The sequence below is a fragment of the Schistocerca piceifrons genome, chromosome 1 (assembly GCF_021461385.2).
Source record: "Schistocerca piceifrons isolate TAMUIC-IGC-003096 chromosome 1, iqSchPice1.1, whole genome shotgun sequence".
NCBI classification, from domain to species: Eukaryota; Metazoa; Arthropoda; class Insecta; order Orthoptera; family Acrididae; genus Schistocerca; species Schistocerca piceifrons.
Window position 1 is genome coordinate 1,145,295,681 of NC_060138.1, and position 21,321 is coordinate 1,145,317,001.

Below are 21,321 nucleotides of genomic sequence, written 5' to 3' on the forward strand. Positions count from 1 at the left end.
AATGCGCTACGTAATATAACGATTAGACACACAAGCGCCCTGCATTTGTGGTGTACGTCGAAAAATAGTTGAAGCGACTTAAGTGATTCACACTGGGGCGACAGCAACACGGACTTGGGGGACTGATGACCTTAGCGGTTTAGTCCCCCTTAAACATCCCAACAACCACCACCACCAGCGACACGGACAACGACTCTTGTCTACATCGTATCGCCGGCGCAACAGGTAATGCTGGTTGCTCCATGCAACTACGTTATAGGGTACAAATTTCGAGTCATTAGAAGTCCCTTGAAAAAAATATTTTTACATCAACGAAGCAAAGCTACATCCTTCTCTTTAATCTCTGTTGATCCGTCATGGACTGGGGACATCAGTTGGTTAAGTAATTGCCAATATTTATAATATTCTCCAACAGTCGTGTAACTAAGATGTTATTTTATTTTATTTTCACGACAACCACCTTCGGCATTCCACTATGCCACCTTCATGCCCCATAAGCATCTCTCAAAATACACTACTGGCCATTAAAATTGCTACACCAAGAAGAAGTGGAGATGATAAACGGGTATTCATTGGACAAATATATTATACTACAACTGACATGTCATTACATTTTCATACAATTTGGGTGCATAGATCCTGAGAAGTCAGTACCCAGAACAACCACCTCTGGGCGTAATAATGGCCTTGATACGCCTGGGCATTGAGTCAAACAGAGCTCGGATGGCGTCTACAGGTACAGCTGCCCATGCACCTTCAACACGATACCACAGTTCATCAAGAGTAGCGTCTTGTGACGAGCCAGTTGCTCGGCCACCATCGACAGACACTTTCAATTGGTGAGAGATCTGGAGAATGTGCTGGCCAGGGCAGCAGTAGAACATTATCTGTATCCCGAAAGGCCCTTACAGGACCTGCAACATACGGTGGTGCATTATCCCTCTGATATGTAGGGTTTCACAAAGACCGAATGAAGGGTAGAGGCACGGGTCGTAACACATCTGAAATGTAACGACCACTGTTCAAAGTCTCCGTCAATGCGAACAAGAGGTGACCCAGACGTGTAACCAATGGCAACCCATACCATCACGCCAGCTGATACGCCAGTGTGGCGATGACGAATACACGCTTACAATGTGCGTTCACCGCGATGTCGCCAAACACGAATGCGACTATCACGATGCTGTAAACACAACCTGGATGCATCCGGAAAAATTACGTTTTGCCATTCGTGCACCCAGGTTCGTCGTTGAGTGTACCATCGCAGGCGCTCCTGTCTGTGATGCAGTGTCAAGGGTAAGCAGGCACGGTCTCCGTGCTGATAGTCCATGCTGCTGCAAACGTCGTCGAACTGTTCGTGCAGATGGTTGTTGTCTTGCAAACGTCCCCAGCTGTTGACTCAGGGATCGAGACGTGGCTGCACGATCCGTTACAGCCATGCGGATGTCTGTCATCTCGACTGCTAGTGATACGAGGCCGTTGGGATCCAGCACGGCGTTCCGTATTACCCTCCTGAACCCACCGATTTCATATTTTGCTAACAGTCATTGGATCTCGACCAACGTGAGCAGCAATATCGCGATGCGATAAACCGCAATCACGATAGGCTACAATTCGACCTTTATCAAAGTCGGAAACGTGATGATACGCATTTCTCCTCCTTACACGAGGCATCACAACAACGTTTCACCAGGCAACGCCGGTCAACTGCTGTTTGTGTATGAGAAATCGGTTGGAAACTTTCTTCATGTCAGCACGTTGTAGCTGTCGCCACTGGCGCCAACCTTGTGTGAATGCAATGCTCTGAAAAGCTAATTATTTTCATATCACAGCATCTTCTTCCTGTCGGTTAAATTTCGGGTCTGTAGCACGTCATCTTTGTGGTGTAGCAATTTTAATGGCCAGTAGTGTAAACTCTAATGCCATAAAGTGCTAAATATCCATCGGTTTCGTGAATTCAAGCAATCAAGTCTTCGAGTGGAGCACTTGTGAAACGGTTTGAATTCACGAAACCCTGGGATATATGGCACTGTATGGCATTATTGTTTATTTTGCATATGGGGCCTGAAGATGGCATAGTGGAATGCCGAAACTGGTTGTTGTCAAAATAAAATAAACATTTTAGTTACACGGCTCTTGAAGAGTTTCATTAATATTGACTATTCCTTCTCTTAAGTTCCTCATTAAAGCTTTCACTTTTTTCGTGAAAACTTAAACCCATGGTTTTTATATTTGCGTGTGTTCTCTTCTATGGAGTCTTTCACATTCGCTTCTAAGGAAACAATTCAGTAAAAAAACTGATTTTTTTACACGACTTGTAGTCCCATACTACATCGTCATAATGGATTGTTTTTCACTTTGCCATTGCCCTTAATTATTACGATATTTCGCATATGAGTAAACCACCGGGCATATTTTGAAAGTTAGTAGTAAAGAATGCAGTCGGCTACCTGTTTAAAGTTTGGTGCGTTTTATGTCATACATACGAAATATAGCTAACATATGGAATTCGTTCGTAACGGTGGCAGAAGATCCATACCTCTTTCGATTCTCGAGAAAATTTGTGAGGTATATTGGATGTCGTCCGCGACGACGTTGCCAGCCACACGCTATTAAATGAGGCTCCTGTTATGCGGAGCGGGGAGATGCCTCGTGTTTCTCTTGTTGTATGCTGCAGATACAAGCCGAAGCTGGAAATGAAAAACGAACTGAAATGAAAAGACACCGGGAGTCATCAGCTGATGAAATTTACTCTATTTTTTTCAGTATATACTCCCTGATTTCAGGAGACTTTCTAACAGGCATAACAGATATTCGAAAGCTAAATTTATGTTACTTCTGAATGTGCAGCTGGACGAAGCCGAGAAGGGCACGTCGGGATTTTCTTTGTCATCGTAGGCTTCTTCCACTTCTTCAAACCCGTTGCCAGCCCATAAGCAGAGTTCATCACCCGCTGCTGACTCATTTCCTTTCAGATACTCCTCAAGTACTAGTTTGCGAAATTGAACAGCTGTAGAAATATTATCCAAGCTTCATTAATCTGTAATCATTGTTTACCTATGTATCACAGTGAATTAAGTAGCGTACTAGGTGGTCTTACAAAAAAATGCATGGTGGCATTTTTAACGTAATTCAGATATAGATCTGATATAATTAAATTTTCCTTGAGACATCTGAGTCTCATCTTTATCTGCGATAATTATAGAAGCTGAAGAAATGAATTAAAATTTGTGCAATAGCCAGAGCTTGCGTCTGGGTCTCGCTGCTTACTAGGGAGGTGTGCTTGCCATTACATGACTGTGTCAGTATGGGTAACACAGTTGCATGGACTACCCTAGTCCAGTGGCTTGCCTAACACAATCCTAACTGCCTAAGAAGGGGAAAATAAGCTGAAGACATGAAAAAAGTTTGCATTAGGGAGAGCACTCGACTAGGCTAGTCCCCGCAGTGGTGTGATGCCTAGCACACCTGTCGAGTGAGAACCAGATTCAAGTCCCGGCTGTGACACAAACCTTAATTCATTTCTTCAGCTTCTATCGGTACTGTAATCCAGATACTTCACTTACGCTGCTGTAATGAGTAGCTTATCACCAAGAAAAACAGCAAGTCGAAAGTTTATGTTTAGCTGATACTAGGAGCTCCAAAAAGGTAGGAACTGTCTGGGTTGATTCTGTAGAATTTGCGAATTTGTGTTTGTGCTGACAGGCCTCACGTGACACCACAGCTATCAGAATGAGATTTTCACTCTGCAGTGGAGTGTGCGCTGATATGAAACTTCCTGGCAGATTAAAACTGTGTGCCGGATCCAGACTCGAACTCGGGACCTTTGCCTTTTGCAGGCAAGGGCTCTACCATCTGAACTGCTCAAGCGCGACTCACGCCCCGTCCTCACAGCTTTACTTTGCCAGTATCTCGTCTCCTACCTTCCAAACTTTACAGAAACTCTCCTGCACAGGAGATTCAACCACAGCTATATTTATAGCGTTGTATGGGTGCACCTAGCATCTCCTTCCTTTTTTCCGTTTTTTGACCTTTAAATGATAAGCTACAATAACATCCTCTTCAGAAGAGCTCATGATTACAGCTGAGGCTGAAACAAAAATGTGATTTTTGCTATCTTGCTATCGGTTCTAGGCTCTCAGTCCGGAACCGCGCGACTGCTACGGTCGCAGTTTCGAATTCTGCCTCGGGCATGGATGTGTGTGATGTCCTTAGGTTAGTTAGGTTTAAGTAGTTCTAAGTTCTAGGGGACTGATGACCACAGATGTTAAATCCCATAGTGCTCAGAGCCATTTGAACCATTTTTTTGCTATCTTGTTGTTTGTCATATTGCAAGCTGCATTGTGTATTGTATCGCACATACCACCCCAGTGGGAACACTGATGTCGCACTGATAAGCATCGTGCTGTGCAACCTGCATTGCATCGTATATGATATTGCTACAGTGAGAACTGCACCTAACAGTAAACAACACTGCAATGCACAACATGTCTCTTGTAGTGCGATCTACTGGAGTTAGCTGAGCATCTGCACGACGCTTTCGTGCTCACTAAAGGAAACTGTGGCCGTCTTCTTTGCATCTTCTCTGTATCCTCTGTCAATCTTATCTGATACAGACTGACTCGCAATAACCTCTTGTAAAGCTACCACCTTGGTTGGCATACTTCACTTCCTGAGGATTTATATAATATATCTGGCACCTGCCTACCTGCAATTAGTTGTATGTCGTTATTTCACCTTAATTCGATCTCTACACATTTGTTGTTGTTGTGGTCTTCAGTCCTGAGACTGTTTTGATGCAGCTCTCCATGCTACTCTATCCTGTGCAAGCTTCTTCATCTCCCAGTACCTAATGCAACCTACATCCTTCTGAATCTGCTTAGTGTATTCATCTCTTGGTCTCCCTCTACGATTTTTACCCGCCACGCTGCCCTCCAATACTACATTGGTGATCCCTTGATGACTCAGAACATGTCCTACCAACCGGTCCCTTCTTCTAGTCAAGTTGTGCCACAAGTTTCTCTTCTCCCAAATTCTATTCAGTAGCTCCCCATTAGTTATGTGATCTATCCACCTAATCCTGTGTGTGGCGGAGGGTACCTTGAGTACTTCTAACGGTTCTCCCTTCTATTCGCCGGCCGGTGTGGCCGAGCGGGTCTAGGCGCTACAGTCTGGAACCGCGCGACCGCTACGGTCGCAGGTTCGAATCCTGCGTCGAGCATGGATGTGTGTGATGTCCTTAGGTTAGTTAGGTTTAAGCAGTTCTAAGTTCTAGGGGACTGATGACCTCAGAAGTTGAGTCCCATAGTGCTCAGAGCCATTTCAACCATCTCCCTTCTATTCCAGTCCCGTATTGTTCGTGGAAAGAAAGATTGTCGGTATGCCTCTGTGTGGGCTCTAATCTTTCTGATTTTATCCTCGTGGTCTCTTCGTGAGATATACGTAGGAGGGAACAACATACTGCTTAGCTCCTCGGTGAAGGTATGTTCTCGAAACTTCAACAAAAGCCCGAACCGAGCTACTGAGCGTCTCACTTGCAGAGTCTTCCACTGGAGTTTATCTGTCATATACGTAACGCTGATTACTAAATGATCCTGTAACGAAGCGCGCTGCTCTGCGTTGGATCTTCTCTATCTCTTCTGTCAACCCTATCTGGTACGGATTCCACACCGGTGAGCAGTATTCAAGCAGTGGGCGAAAAAGTGTACTGTAACCTACTTCCTTTGTTTTCGGACTGCATTTCCTTAGGATTCTTCCAATGAATCTCAGTTTGGCATCTGCTTTACCGACGATTAATTTTATAGGGTCATTCCATTTTAGATCACTCCTCATACCTACTCCCAGATAATTTATGGAGTTAACTGCTTCCAGTTACTGACCTGCTACATTGTAGCTAAATGATAAAGGATTTTTGTTTCTATGTATTCGCAGCACATTACACTTGTCTACATTCAGATTCAATTGCCATTCCGTGCACCATGCGTCAATTCGCTGCAGATCCTCCTGCATTTCAGTACAATTTTCCGTTGTTACAACCTCTCGATATACTTCAGCATCATCCGCAAAAAGGCCCAGTGAACTTCCGATGTTATCCACAAGGTCATTTATATATAGTGTGAATAGCAACGGTCCTACGATTCTCTCCTGCGGCACACCTGAAATCACTCTTACTTCGGAAGACTTCTCTCCATTGAGAATGGCATGCTCCGTTCTGTTAACTAGGAGCTCTTCAATCCAATCACACAATTGGTTTGATAGTCCATATGCTCTTACTTTGTTCATTAAACGACTGTGGTGAACTGTATCAAACGCCTTGAGGAAGTTAAGAAACACGGCATCTGCCTGGGAACCCGTGTCTCGTGGACGAATAGCGCGAGCTGGGTTTCACAAGATCGTCTTTTTCCAAACGCATGCTGATTCCTACAGAGTAGTTACTTTTACATCTTAACATTTCTCCCCTCTGAGAATGACATGTTGTGTCCTTCATACATTCACACAGCTGGTCTAATATTCTGTACGATCCCATTTTGTTCATTAACCAGCAGTTACGATTTCCTGGGTCTCACGAACAAACAGTAGAGTCCACGAAGGATATGGTGGCCGATGGACAGTGACCAGTTTTCATCGAAAGCGTTGGGCGAGTTCATTCGTTTGTTGGGAATGGGAGGCCGATAAGTGTTTCCCACCTTTCGGCCGATCAGCGATGACAGAATCGAGGAGTACTCCCTGCAGTCCTTCTTCAATGATTTTACAGTAACCATTAGGTAAAAAAAATTCAGTGTATTGACGTCACGGCACTGCTTGTCTTCACCCGCATCGGGCTCTGATGGTACATTTGAATCGAAGTGCCCTAATCCCTGCCCCAGATGTTTTTCAGGTTCTCTGTGTCTCTTTGCTTCCACACCTGTTTCTGCACAGTGGGCACTCCGGCGGTCATGCCCCTATTCTGATTTGGTGCACGTTCAACGGGACTGCCCGCATATGGAGGCCATATGTCCGGTTCGCCGCAAAATAGGCCACAGGATGGTTGTCAGAGGCTCCAGTATTTTGACGTCATCAATGTTATCTGAGTTTTCTTGCCACTAGCTCTATCCCCTTCGCCATGCGATCGAGGCCGAGTTGCAGCACTGGCAGGATCTCGGTGTCGTTTTTCTCCTATTTCGACGGCAGTGGGGCACCCCTTTGGTGTTAATTCAGAAATCAGGCGGCATCATGCGGTTTTGTGGTGATTTTAAGCAGTTCTGTGGCCAAAGAAGTTGCTGGCGAAGTTATTTGTGGCCAGTATTCTTCAGGCATCGACTTGCACGATAGATATTACTTGCAGATGCCACTGCACGCAGCTTCTCGGAATTTCCTGGTGCTCAGTACCATCTTTGGGCTTTATTGCTTTAGTCACTTTCTTTCTGGATATTGGTCTATGTCAGAAATTTATCAACATACGTGGAGCAGTTGATTCACGAGATCTCCTGTTGCGCATACTACCTCAGCGACATGTGGGTAATTGGCGCTACACAACAGGAGCATTTACGACATCTACAGGTGGCCTTCCAAGGCAGTTTTTTCTCCCGAAAGGTGCATTTTTGGGACATACCCTCAGCAAAGTGGGTCTCGTCCCTACGGAGGAGCACAGGAAAGGTGGTGTCAACTTGCTGGCGCCCAGAAATCTGAATGACTTTCTTTTTGGGCAAGATTTCTTATTATGATGAGTTCATTCCCCGGCTGTGCACATTTGCCGCCCTCTTAACTGGCTTCAGCAAAAGGGCATCATGTTCATCTGGTCTGCTCACTGTCAGTGGGCCTTACAGTTTGTCAAGCAGTATTTGGCTTCCTTTAAGCTGAGTAAACCATAAACACAGGCCGCCAATATATTTCGGTATGGTACTGGTGCAGTCCAATTCCAATGGCACTGGGCAGCCCACTGCTTATGTTTCAAAGACTCTTTCTGTGGTGAAACATTCGCTCTTGGAAAAGGAGATGCTGGATATCATTTTCAGTGTGAAAACATTTCACGTTAACTTGTGAGGAGCAAAGTTCTTACTCATCACTGACCACAAGCACTTGGTTTCTGTATTCAGCCGGCGCTCTACGGTACTGGTTCAGACTGCCAACTGGTTGTACAAATCGGCTTCCTCCTCACTAATTCTAGTTCATTACCTGTCCACTACCCAGCCCAAATTTAGATGCACAGGGCTTCCAGCAGGTTGAGTTTATGGCGTTTGTTTGCTAAGTGGAGCACATGGGACACTGGCTGGTAGTTGTGACCCTCACTCAGTACATGTTCAGCAAATGCGGAGTCAGAATTCTGCAACCTCCAGGTGTGTTCATGTTCAGCCAGCCTAGTTGCTATGTCTCTGCCTGCCTGACCGATGTAAAATTTGTCACAATCAGTTAACACAATAAAAGTAATACTGTAGAACAAAAGCAAACTGGTGCTCTTGGTTTGCTGTTGAAGTTCACAAGGTCTATATTCCTAGAAGAGTCAGCTAGTATACAGAGTGTTTAAAAACTCGACGGAAAACCTTTAGAAAGGGATTCCTGATATAGCAAGAAGAAAAAAAGTATGTTAAACATGAACTCTAAAATGCATACCTTAAGAACTACGAGTACATGTTCCGCAGAAGAGATGTGTTTCACAGTAGAGAAGATCATCTATTGCTCATACCATTTTAGAGCTGATGTTTACTAGACATTTTTTCCTTCTTTGCCATCGGTTGTATTATTTTCTACCACTTAATGTCTCACAAAAAGACCACGAAGGTCAAATTAGAGAGCGTCGAGCAAACACTGAAGTCTACCAGCGGCAGTTATTTCCGCGAACCATTCGCGACTGGAACAGGAAAATGTGGAAGTGAGAATGGTACACGAAGTATTCTCTTACACACACCGTAAGGTGGCTTGTAGAATACAGACGCAGGTGTAGATGCAGAAATTACACTGTGAAATGAAACTGAGTGTTGGACACTGAGGGAAGGTAGTGCATGTTTATAGAGGTGATGCAGCAGGCAATAATGCCCTGCTGTTGCCCCATGTGGAGTTAGTAAAGTAGGATAGAGCAGATTGTGTCAAGGTTTATAAACTTTAGAAGGCAAGGCGAAATTGGTTCTGATAGTGGGTGGACGTTACACTAAGGTGGAATACAGACCTGTCAGCTAGAGTAATTTCTTACAGAGTGTGGGGCTGTTTTGCAGGCTGTTCTGGAAGTTTAAGGTAACAATCAGACTATACCCTCAGCTGAAAATGTGGGGTGGAGGAAGTAGGTGGTGTAGCTTGGGGTATCAACTGGACGGATTGGAACACTGCTACACTTCAGGAGTCTTTGCAGGGGGTTTGGCCTCGCACTTATGGGACTATGTGGTATGGGCATCTACGGATGTGTTAGTTGATGGAGGATTTTTAAGTGAGAACACTCTTTGTGGAGGTGATGAAATTTGCAGTGAGGAGGTTTGAGTGGGATTTTGCATTTTTTTGTGTAGAGATCATTGTATTGGTGACATACACCGGTGTATACACGTATTCCGTTTTTCAAAGCTATGGTCGCCGGCAGTTCTCCTGTTCAACAACTCTGTCGTTTCTGGTTTTACCTATGACGCATACTGAAAAGTGTCTTCAACGCACCGATCACTTTTGGCAGCGAGATCTGGCGAATACGATAGGTGCTGAAACACAGTTTAATATTTTTTGTGGGATCTAAAATTTAAAAAACCTCTCTCACACCGGCCTGATATAGCTTCACTGATCAGGATAGTAAAAACATGCTTATATTAAGGGAATTTTTATTCAAAAAGCAGGCTTATCACATTCACACAGTTCAATACTGTTCTATCCGGATTAAATTGAGCTTAACTTAAATTCCATAAGGCAGTGAAGCAATTTCGAAGTCTCGGTGCGACGAAAATTGTCAGTCGATCTCCTGAAAACATTTGTAATAATTATTAACTTTCGGTGATCACATGGGGAAGACCGGAGATCTGCTGGTAAGACCGTGTTAGCCCATTTATTTGAAGTAATAAACCGGATATCTTGAGCATACAAAAGGGCAGGTTCGTCCAGTGTAAATCAGACGTTCCCCACTGATCACACAGCGTAGTAAGCAGACACTGTCAATGATAATCAGTTAAATTATACGTGAACACACTTACTTTAGTTTAGTTCATGTATTAAATTCCTTCTCATACAGAATCTCATCAAGATGGCGACTAGCTCAACAATACATACATACACATCCTCCTTCTTTCACGGCTAATCGGCAAGATCTCCCTCATTCTTTTCATAAGAGAAAACATAGATAGCAGAGAAGCTATTCCATGGAGTAAATGCACGCTCCAAGGAATAATAGGGCTTGAAACTACTTTGCATTGATAATCATCGTATATTAAAGTTTAGGAATCGGTAAGATAAGAAGAGATATTTCGAGATATGTAATGAGTCACATAATTTATAAAATTTCTGAAAATATCGCGGAGAGACCGCTGCAAGAGACATTACAACAGGAAAGTGACTGTCCTCTAAGACCTGCTTCACCGTTATGGCATAGTGGGCTGAGGTGTTGTGCTGATACGGAATCCACAGTGTTCCTTGCAAAAAACCGGTCTTTTCTTCGTTACATCTGCATCTATATCTATATCATAATTCGAAAACCACCTAATGGTCTGTGGCGGAGGGTACTTTCGGTATCGCTATATGATCCCTCCAACCCTGTTTCACTCGCGTATAGTGCGTGGGAAGAATGACTGTGGGTAGGCCTCTGTATTGGCTCTAATTTCTAGAATTTTCTCCTCGTGGTCAATACGCGAGCTGTATATGGGGCGAGGGGGGGGGGGGGGGGGAAGTAATATGTTTTCCGACTCTTCCTGAAAAGTGCTGTCCTGGAATTTCAATAGTAACTCTCTCATTGATGCACAACGCCTCTCTATTGACGTCTGCCAGTGGAGTTTGTTTGGCATCTCCTTAACGCTGTCTCGTCAGCTATACGATCCAGGGACGAAACGGCCACACTTCGTTGGATCTTCTCCATCTCCTCTATCAGTCCTACCTGATAGGGATCTCAGATAGATGAACGATGCTCAAGAACCGGGCGAACAAGCGCCTTATAAGCCACTTCTTTCGTACATGAGTTACATTTCCTTAAGATTTTTCCGATGAATCTGAGTCTGGTGTCTGCTTTTCCCACTATCTGATTTATATGGTCCTTCCACTTAAGCTCGCTCTGGATAGCTCTAGATATTTTACGGCAGACGCTGTCTCCAGCTGTTTGTCATCAATAGTGTAGCTGTACAGTAGTGGATTTCTTTTCCTATGTATGCGCAATATTTATTTACGTTCAAGGTCAACTGCTAGAGCCTGCACCAGTGATCAATTCTCTGCAGTCGTTCTGCAAATTCTTACTACCTTCTGGCGTTGCTACTTTGGTATAGACAACTGCATCATCTGCAAATGGCCTTAAAGAGCATCCGACGCTTTCTAATAGATCATTTATATATATTGTAAACAGCAACCGTCCTATAACACTTCCTTGTGGTACTCCGGATATTAACTTTTTGTTCCGTTAAGAGCGAACGGCTTTACGGTAGCTAGATCAAGACTTCTTTGCAGTATTTCCGAAAGGGTAGCCGGTGTCCAAACGAAACCAAATTTGAAACGTGCGTAAGTTGTCATATCTTCTTCAAGCTGTATGTCTTATATGATAATAGCATTGCCTTCTCAGGAGAATTTCACAGAAAAGCATGTGATCTAAAAACTTGGCATTAAAAAAATCCAAATATTTGTCCCACCGTTTATTTGACTGCCACAGTCCTAGAACATTTCAATGAAAGTGGGGTAGTCAATTTCTGTGGAAGGCTTCACTTATATTGATGTTTTACTTTCAGAGAAAATTATACCAAAAGCTAAAAATTTCATACTTTCGACAAAATGTATATAAAGATTCGATATGCTCTGTTCAGTCTACATTAAAAATTAAAACTCACCAGGCACACAGCCGTCATTGTTGCAGGTTTCTCTATTTTCTTATGTTTGGAAGCCCTATCCTAAATTCTGACGTCTTTTGTCATTTGTGGGACAATTTTCTCAGCTTTCCGCACCGTCGGGTGATCAATTGACAAACCCGCATTATTCATGTTCACTGCAGGTTCTATGCCCAAATCGTTCAAAACTTTCAGCCTGCTGACTGAACCACCGTTCAAGTACCACACTGCGTCCATGACACCGATTTTTAGGGTTCCGAGACCCACAACTACCGTTTCAGGCAAGCGTTCCTTACACACAGCTATTGAAACTTTCGTTAGTATTTTGAATTCTTCAATGGATGAATTTAGCAAGTAAGTCTTTATAGATTGGTTTCATTATATCTGGTACTGACATTGGTAGGGGATGGTTGTATCTATAAATTCCACTAGGTACACTTGTTCTCTGGTATTTACACCATCTACATCTCATACTACGCAAGTCACAACATGGTGTATGGCAGAGGGTACCTTGTACCACTACTAACTATTTCCTTTCCTGTTCCACTCTCAAACAGACCGAGGGAAGAACGACTGTATATATGCCTCAGTATGAGCCCTGATTTCTCTTATCACCGTGAACCTTAAGCGAAACGTACGTTGGTGGCAGTAGACTCACTCTGCAGTCAGCTTCAAATGCTGGTTCTCTAAATTTTCTCAACAGCGTTCCGCGAAAAGAACATCTTTCCTCCAAGGATTCCAACTTGAATTCTCGAAGCATATCCGCCCCAATTGCGTGTTTTCGAACCTATCGGTAAGAAATCTAGCAGTCTGCCTCTGAATTTCTCCAATGTCTTCTTTTAATCCGCGTTGGTGGGATACCAAACATCCGAGCAGTACTAAGAATGGGTTGCATCGATACTCTATACGAAGTCTCCTTTACAGATGAACCACCATGTCCTACAATTCTCCCAATAAACCGAAGTCAACCTTTGTTCTTCCCTTCTACCGTCCTTAGGTGCTCTTGCCATTTCATATCGGAAGCACAAACACAGCTGAATTGAAACAGACTCACGGACGCATTCCGTTGTTTGGGAAATGCTTTCTCTTTCCTATCAGTATACACCAAGTACACAAAAACCATACTTTTTCTTGTTCAGGAAGGCATTTTCCTCATTATCTTAATCTGCGCGCAACTACTGCCAGCTCAGGCTTCTCATTCGTAGTGTGTCTGTACTCATGTAGCTTGAGGAAGCCAGTTCAGTATGATCGAAACCAACGTGTAGACACTGAAGAAATGGGAGGATCTAAAAAGCGAACTATGAAGTAAATTTTTTAGTTGTTCACGAAAACAGCAGGTCTGCTGGGTACATATCGTGCATACCTATTCTCTACTTTAATGCTTCCAGTCGGGAACGACTCATTTAAAGAAAAACAGTTTTAAGAAATCCCACACTGAAACAGCTCATTCAGATATATCGGCAGCAATAAAAAACACTATAACGGAAAGAAGTGTTGCAGTGTTTGCCAAAGGTATGGGGCATTGTCATACTGTTTCTGGCGAAGGTTTCAAACAACTAGGCCAAGAAGGTCCAGATGCACATTATGGAGAAACCAGCGTTTCAGATGTCATGTTGCATCCCTGTATTACAAGCAGATGTGCCAAAGGACAGGTTGATGTAATTTGAAACAGATTAATGCCTTCTGTTGTTAACGAAGTTATTAATAAAACATGTGCTGCAACAGTTGATATGTGGGCTGATTCACACAATCAGGTACATTGTCTCAGCACATTTCATAAACAGATTGTTCCCTTATGAATAATGCTTTGTTTATAAAGTAATTCCGGGGTGTTAAGAAAATGAGAGTAAATACTAAAATAGAAATATAAGAGTGTATGGGTGACTGGAACATTTCGCCGGACATGTTGCGTAATTTTGTTTTTGTCTGCGACCAGAGTGCCAACATAATAAAAACACTTGCATATGATGAAAGGCTTCTTTTTGTATCAACACAGCACTCATCCAAACTTTCGATGAAGTCAGCTCCTTGTAACACTCTGCCTCGACGATTGTAGCAACAATAAATACTGGAAAATACATTGCACAGTACATGAAGGAAAGTGGTGTCTGCTTCTCTTGGGAATCATCATTGATAACAGTACGCTTGAGTCCTTATTCAATCAATGTAAAGAAAATTGCTACTTTAGCGACGGAAAAAAGCTCCGGCAACATGTTATAGGGATATGATAATGAATATGCAGGAATAATTGTGGATTTCTTGAAACCATTTAAAGAGGGGAGTAATGACCTAAAAGGCTAAAAGGGACCTACGATGCAGTTAGTTCTTCTTTGGTTTGACAAGTCTGCGGAGTCAAGAACAATCACTGTCAAATAACGTGAGGTGAATTATATTACTGCGCTTACAAGTACTGTTTCTTTATGATAGATTTGTAATCAACTAGCGTAATTGATGTATACTAACATACATGTATTTTTTAATACGAGGTACAAGAAATCAAAAGTCGAGTCATGACTTTCATACATAGACTATCGTAATTATTTCCAGTCATAAAATTGCTTCCTTCCTTTGGTTATCTTTCCGTAATGTCGGTCTACATCTGCATCTACATCTGCATCTACATCTGCATCTAAACTCCGTAAGCCGCCGTACGGTAGGCTATCTTGTCGTTTCCTCGCCTGTTCCACTCAGAGATAGAGCGAGGGAGAAACAACTGTCTATATGCCTCCGTATGAGCCCTAATTTCTCGTATCTTAACCTCACGGTCCTTACACGAAATGTACGATGGCGGCAGCAGGGTCGTTGTGGAGTCAGCTTCAAATGTCGGTTCTCCCAATTTTACGCAGTAGTGTCTCTCGAAAAAAAGTCGTCTTTCTTCCACGGATTCCTGTTTGAGTTCCCAGAGCATCTGCGTAACACTTACTTGATGTTCGAACCTACCGGTAGCAAATCTAGCAGCACACCTCTGAATTTCTTCGATGTCCTCCTTTTATCCGACCAGGAAGTGCTGTAACTTGTATAATAATTTGTGAACATAAAACACACTACTCCGGCGTGCACCTTCATGGAGTTTTGCATTACTTGTCTCTCTGTTGTTTATTAAGACCCAGAACGAGAGACAATAACACATTCTCCGCTGCAGATGAAGTACATCTCTATATTTTAGTGTATATTAATTACATGTTAAAGTGGTGTAACAGACATGAAGAGGATGTACCAGGGATGGCTGGAGTTACCAGACGAAGCACCTAGTTAGCGGTACTTACTTATTAACAAATTGGCACAGCTAATTACAGCCAGATAGCGTCAGTTATCTGCTGTTGATCTACATCAATATCTACACTTATACTCCGCAAGCCACCAAACGGTGTGTGGCGAACGGCACCTTACGTGAAACTGTCATTACCTCCCTTTCCTGTTCGCGGGAAGAACGACTGCCGGAAAGCCTCCGTGCGCGCTCGAATCTCTCTATTTTACATTTGTGATCTCCTCTGGAGGTATAAGTAGGGGGAAGCAATATATTCGATACCTCATCCAGAAACGCACCGTCTCGAAACCTGGCGAGCAAGCTGCACCGTGATGCAGAGCGCCTCTCTTGCGGAGTCTGCCACTTGAGTTTGCTTAACATCTCCGTAACGCTATCACGCTTACCAAGCAACCCTGTGAAGAAACGCGCCGTTCTTCTTTGGATCTTCTCTATCTGCTCTGTCAACCCGACCTGGTACGGATCCCAGACCGATGAGCAATACTCAAGTATAGGTCGAACGAGTGTTTTGTAAGCCACCTCCTTTGTTGATGGACTACATTTTCTAAGGACTCTCGCAATGAATCTCAACCTGTCACTCGCCTTACCAACAATTAATTTTATGTAATCATTCCACTTCATACCGTTCCGTACGCATACTCCCAGATATTTTACAGAAGTAACTGCTACCAGTGTTTGTTCTGCTATCATATAATCATACAATAGAGGATCCTTCTTTCCATGTATTCGCAATACATTACATTTGTCTATGTTAAGGGTCAGTTGCCACTCCCTGCACCAAGTGCCTATCCGCTGCAGATCTTCCTGCATTTCGCTGCAATTTTCTATTGCTGCAACTTCTCTGTATACTGCAGCATTATCCGCGAAAAGCCGCATGTAACTTCCGACACTATGTAGTAGGTCATTTATATATATTGTGGAAAGCAATGGTCCCACAACACTCCCCTGTGGCACGCCAGAGGTTACTTTAACGTCTGTAGATGTCTCTCAATTGAGAACAACTTGCTGTGTTCTGTTTGCTAAAAACTCTTCAATCCAGCCACACAGCTGGTCTGATATTCCGTAGGCTCTTACAGCAACTATAAATTTTATTGAAGTGAAAAGTGTGAATAGTTACAGCTGTAAATATATAATGTTCTTTGTATGTTCTTATTATATTTAAGGGATAGCATTTGTTTAGTGTGTACGTAAGTTCCTCTTATTGACAAACTGGATTAATCTTCCGTTGAAAATGAGTCGTTTTTCTGTGCTTGGACTGAATATCAAATTATTTTCCACATGTTGTATGAAGTTAAGTGTGTCAAGTAAGCGTCCTTGCAAACGTTAGTTTTGTGTTAAGAAAAATAGGGGTAGGGAGAGAACGGAAAAAGAAAGAGAGAGAGGAAGGAAAGGGAGACGCGTCTGGTTTGTGCCGTGCAGCGAGGCGAGATGATGATAGTGGTCAGCTGTGACGTCATGCTCGGTTATTCGTGTCTCTGGAGTCCGGACATCAGATCTGGAGCGAATTCGTGGCCGAGTAGGGTCATCTGAGGCCTGACACAAGTTGCTCGGTTCCCCCTCCAGCAGGCGAGCCGCAGCCAGTCAGACACAGAGCGCTGGAGCACTCTGGACTAGACCACCGTGCCCGACGCACGTGTTCCCCGCGCCTTGAGGCGATAGCTGTCGTTTGCGAGGCGACTCACCCGTGATGAGCACGACCCGCTGGTGCAGGCGGTCGACCAGACGCAGGGGGTGCAGGAGGTCGAGGGCTATGGTGAGCAGCCAGGCGGCCAGCCCCAGCAGCGCAGCGGCCCCCACCAGCTGGCAAGACCACGACCAACACCACCACGCCGCCTCGCACGCCCCGCTGCAACACGCCAGCCTCCGTCAGCTAACCACCTGTTTGGCTCGCAGGCCTACATTCAGTATTCAGACAGCCCCGAAGTGGGGTTTGTTCATTGTGGCATTCTCACCCACGCTACGCCTCATACGAAACTCTTCTAGTTTCTTTTCGTATGTCGTCGTACACTGTTAGCCATTGAAACTGCAACACCACGAAGGACAGCAAGGAACGGAATTTTATTTACCATTCCTGTTCAAAATGGTTCAAATGGCTCTGAGCACTATGGGACTTAACTTCTGAGGTCATCAGTCCCCTAGAACTTAGAACTACTTAAACCTGACTAACCTAAGGACATCACACACATCCATGTCGAGGCAGGATTCGAACCTGCGACCGTAGCGGTCGCACGGTACCAGACTGTAACGCCAAGAACCGCTCGGCCACCTCGGCCGGCCTACCGTTTCTGTACAGTAAGATCTGATTGCTGTTTATTTTATTTGGCATTAACTTGAGCCCCCACTAGTATTATACACTGCCAGAAACGAATGCACCCTTCTCAAAGACGAGGTTATTTTGTTGATGTGACGGGTAGTTCATGATCGCAGCAGAAGATGATACCAAATTCAGACCAAATGAAACAGCCATGTCAGAGTGAAGGGTTTCAGAAGTCGCATCAAAACATTGTGTACCTCCCCTCCCAACTCCCTCCCCCACCCCTCCCGTGTATTCTCACGTGCAAATAACCATCAAGATGCCGAATGGCATCCTGCGACAGTGTCCTAAGCATCTTGCACCTTTTGTTGCAATTCAGCAAAGATTCTTGCAGGCTGTCGAGAACGAATAAGCATCTGCTTCGTCATATGCCATACGTGTTCGGTTGGTGAGACTTGTGGTTCTCTCGTGGACCGGGCCAGTTCTTTTACTCCACGAGGAGCACACTGTATCGTAACAGCCATATGCAGGCGTGTGTTGTACTGCTGTACAAGCACATTACTATCCTGTCGAAGAAATGGCAGCAGCATGGAGTAATAAACTGTCCAATGTTGCACGCACTGCTTCACATACCCGACAAAAACACCAAATGAGACCATTGGTTGTAGGTGATGATGGCCCCCTCGCCATGAATCCCAGGTTGGTTAGGTGGTACGTGTGTGTAGTGGGCAAACGCACTTCGGGATGGGCCGTTAACGACGTCGTTGCTGTACACGTGTACAGTACGTCCGTCATCCGCCTACAGACAGATCACTGAAGACGAGGGACCGTCATTCCACTCTCCAGTCAACTCTTTCACAACGTCAGAGTAGCCTCGCTTGGCGGTGTCATAGTCTCAGTGGTAACCTGGCCAGAGGCTAGTTAGTTCGTTTGTTTCATGTTCCATCAGACATTTTGCGTGATAAACCATAATGATATGGAAAGAGTCATTTTACAGTCACAAGGCAAATTTATTTGTAAATGTGACTACATCAAGAACATTTATAAGTTTATTTTATTTTATTTTATTTTTTCAACATACAGGTGTGAGTTAGTGAGTCTTACTCACCACCTTCAACACATTACAGTAGCAGATATTCTTCTACAGAACACAGAAGTTGTCAAGAAAAATGTTTCAATTTTTTGTTTTTCAAATATTGCTTCGCTGTCTGTCAGATATTTTAAACCACTGGGTAACCGACGAAAATTTTTGTTGCAGCATTGTGCACTCGTTTTTGTGCTAACGATAACCTTATCGTGTAATACTGAATGTCTGTTGCCTACTGGTATTGTAATTACGAACATCATTGTTCCTTCTAAACTGTAATGGATTATTTACAACAAACTTCATGAGGGAATAAATATACTGTGAGGCAGTAGTCAGAATGCCCAACTCCTTAAACAGATGCCTACAACATGATCGTGGATAAGCAGAACGTTTTTGAGCAATGAAACTTTTCTTTCTTGAAGATGAGTGATCCAACAATATACCATATGACATCGCTGAATGATAATATGCAAAGTATCTCAACCTACTGATTTGTCTCTGCCCAAGATTTGCAATAACTCTAAGGGTAAATATGACTCAACGTAGTTGTTTTAGAAGTTCCAAAATGTGCTTTTTCCAGTTCAAATTCTCATCAATATTGACATCCAATAATTTTGAAATTTGCACCTTACTTATCATTTTCCTCACCATGTGTTATACTTGTAGCTGTTGGAGTACCGCTGGATTTGCATCACTGAATACTTTGTGTCTTTTTAAAACTGAGGGTCAGATCATTCACAGAAAACCGGCGAATGATACTTCTAGGAACATTGTTTAGTAACTCATCTGTTTCTGTATATAGGCCTATGCTTGGACTGATTATAATACTAGTATTATCTGCAAAATGAAGTTATTCTGCTTGTTGATATTACATGGAAGATCGTTTACATATGTGAAGAACAAAACTGAGCCTTCGAGAATCCCAAGTGTGATTTTATTTTTCAAAATCCAGAATTACGCCCCCAGATGACATTGGTTGAATTACTAAGTACAACTTTCTGTTTTCTTTTGGTTAGGTATGACATTATCCATTGGTTGACTATACCATTAATCCCATGAAACTTTGAGTTTTTTGGAATACTGTGATTTAAAGTCAAATTCCTTAGGTAGGTCGAATAAAATGCCAGTCGGCTCTATTTTATCATTTGATGGTTCTAAAATCTGGTGAGCGAAACTGTGAATGGCATTCTCAGTGGAGCAACTCTTCTGACCTGACACACAAACTGTGATTTGCACAGGCCATTACTTTAATCCCTCTAGTAACCAAAGTTTTTTTTACATGACTATTTAATACCTTCTTTCAGATAATGATATGAATTCATCATGGTATAGATTAAATTTTGTGTTAGCATTTGGTTCATTGTAAAATTCATCCGAGGTCATCTTCTGTATATTATTATGAAAAACTTTTGTCCTGTATTCATCAATTATTTTAACTCATTCCCACTAAGTAATATGCACACTGTAAGTCACTATATTATTTATCAGAGAGAGCATTTGTTACAGGGTAAACAGTTACTTTCTTGCTTTGAGCTTCACCAAGGAAAACATTATCAACTGGAGTCCTACCGTCAACGTTGGAAAGTTAATTACCGAAATCAAACTATAGAATCGAAATAAGGTTTCCATATCACTTTTCCTATCAGAATCCTTTAGAAAATCTACATGGTAGTCACCATAGACCATTAACTGCTTGCTGCTGTCTGACATATAGCACAGTAAGGAATTCAGATTACTCATAAACAGCTCAAAATTTGCCAGTGGGGATCTGTATACAGTTACAATTAAAAGTGAACTATTTTTCAGTATCTCTTCACAAATATACACTTCTGTGAGCTGATGACTACAGAATGTATTGGTCTACATCTACATCTACGTCCATACTCCGCAAGCCACCTGACGGTGTGTGGCGGAGGGTACCTTAAGTACCTCTATCGGTTCTCCCTTCTATTCCAGTCTCGTATTGTTCGTGGAAAGAAGGACTGTCGGTATGCCTCTGTGTGGGCTCTAATCTCTCTGGTTTTATCCTCATGGTCTCTTCGCGAGATATACGTAGGAGGGAGCAATATACTGCTTGACTCTTCGGTGAAGGTATGTTCTCGAAACTTCAATAAAAGCCCGTACCGAGCTACTGAGCGTCTCTCCTGCAGAGTCTTCCACTGGAGTTTATCTATCATCTCCGTAACGCTTTCGCGATTACTAAATGATCCTGTAACGAAGCGCGCTGCTCTCCGTTGGATCTTCTCTATCTCTTCTATCAACCCTATCTGGTACGGATCCCACACTGCTGAGCAGTATTCAAGCAGTGGGCGAACAAGCGTACTGTAACCTACTTCCTTTGTTTTCGGATTGCATTTCCTTAGGATTCTTCCAATGAATCTCAGTCTGGCATCTGCTTTACCGACGATCAACATTATATGATCATTCCATTTTAAATCACTCCTAATGCGTACTCCCAGATAATTTATGGTATTAACTGCTTCCAGTTGCTGACCTGCTATTTTGTAGCTAAATGATAAAGGATCTATCTTTCTGTATATTCGCAGCACATTACACTTGTCTACATTGAGATTCAATTGCCATTCCCTGCACCATGCGTCAATTCGCTGCAGATCCTCCTGCATTTCAATACAATTTTCCATTGTTACAACCTCTCGGTACACCACAGCATCATCTGCAAAAAGCCTCAGTGAACTTCCGATGTCATCCACCAGGTCATTTATGTATATTGTGAATAGCAACGGTCCTATGA

The 21,321-nt window shown here is 43.2% G+C and overlaps 1 protein-coding gene across 1 annotated transcript in view; it reads right to left on the minus strand.

The window, feature by feature from the left end:
• The window catches only part of LOC124778677 (short-chain dehydrogenase/reductase family 9C member 7-like), a 118,146-nt gene that overhangs the window by 75,109 nt on the left and 21,716 nt on the right, over positions 1–21,321 (minus strand). The window contains exon 3 of the mRNA XM_047253660.1: positions 16,911–17,074. Within this exon, the coding sequence (XP_047109616.1) occupies positions 16,911–17,074 (164 nt within the window). The remainder of the gene's footprint in view (positions 1–16,910; positions 17,075–21,321) is intronic.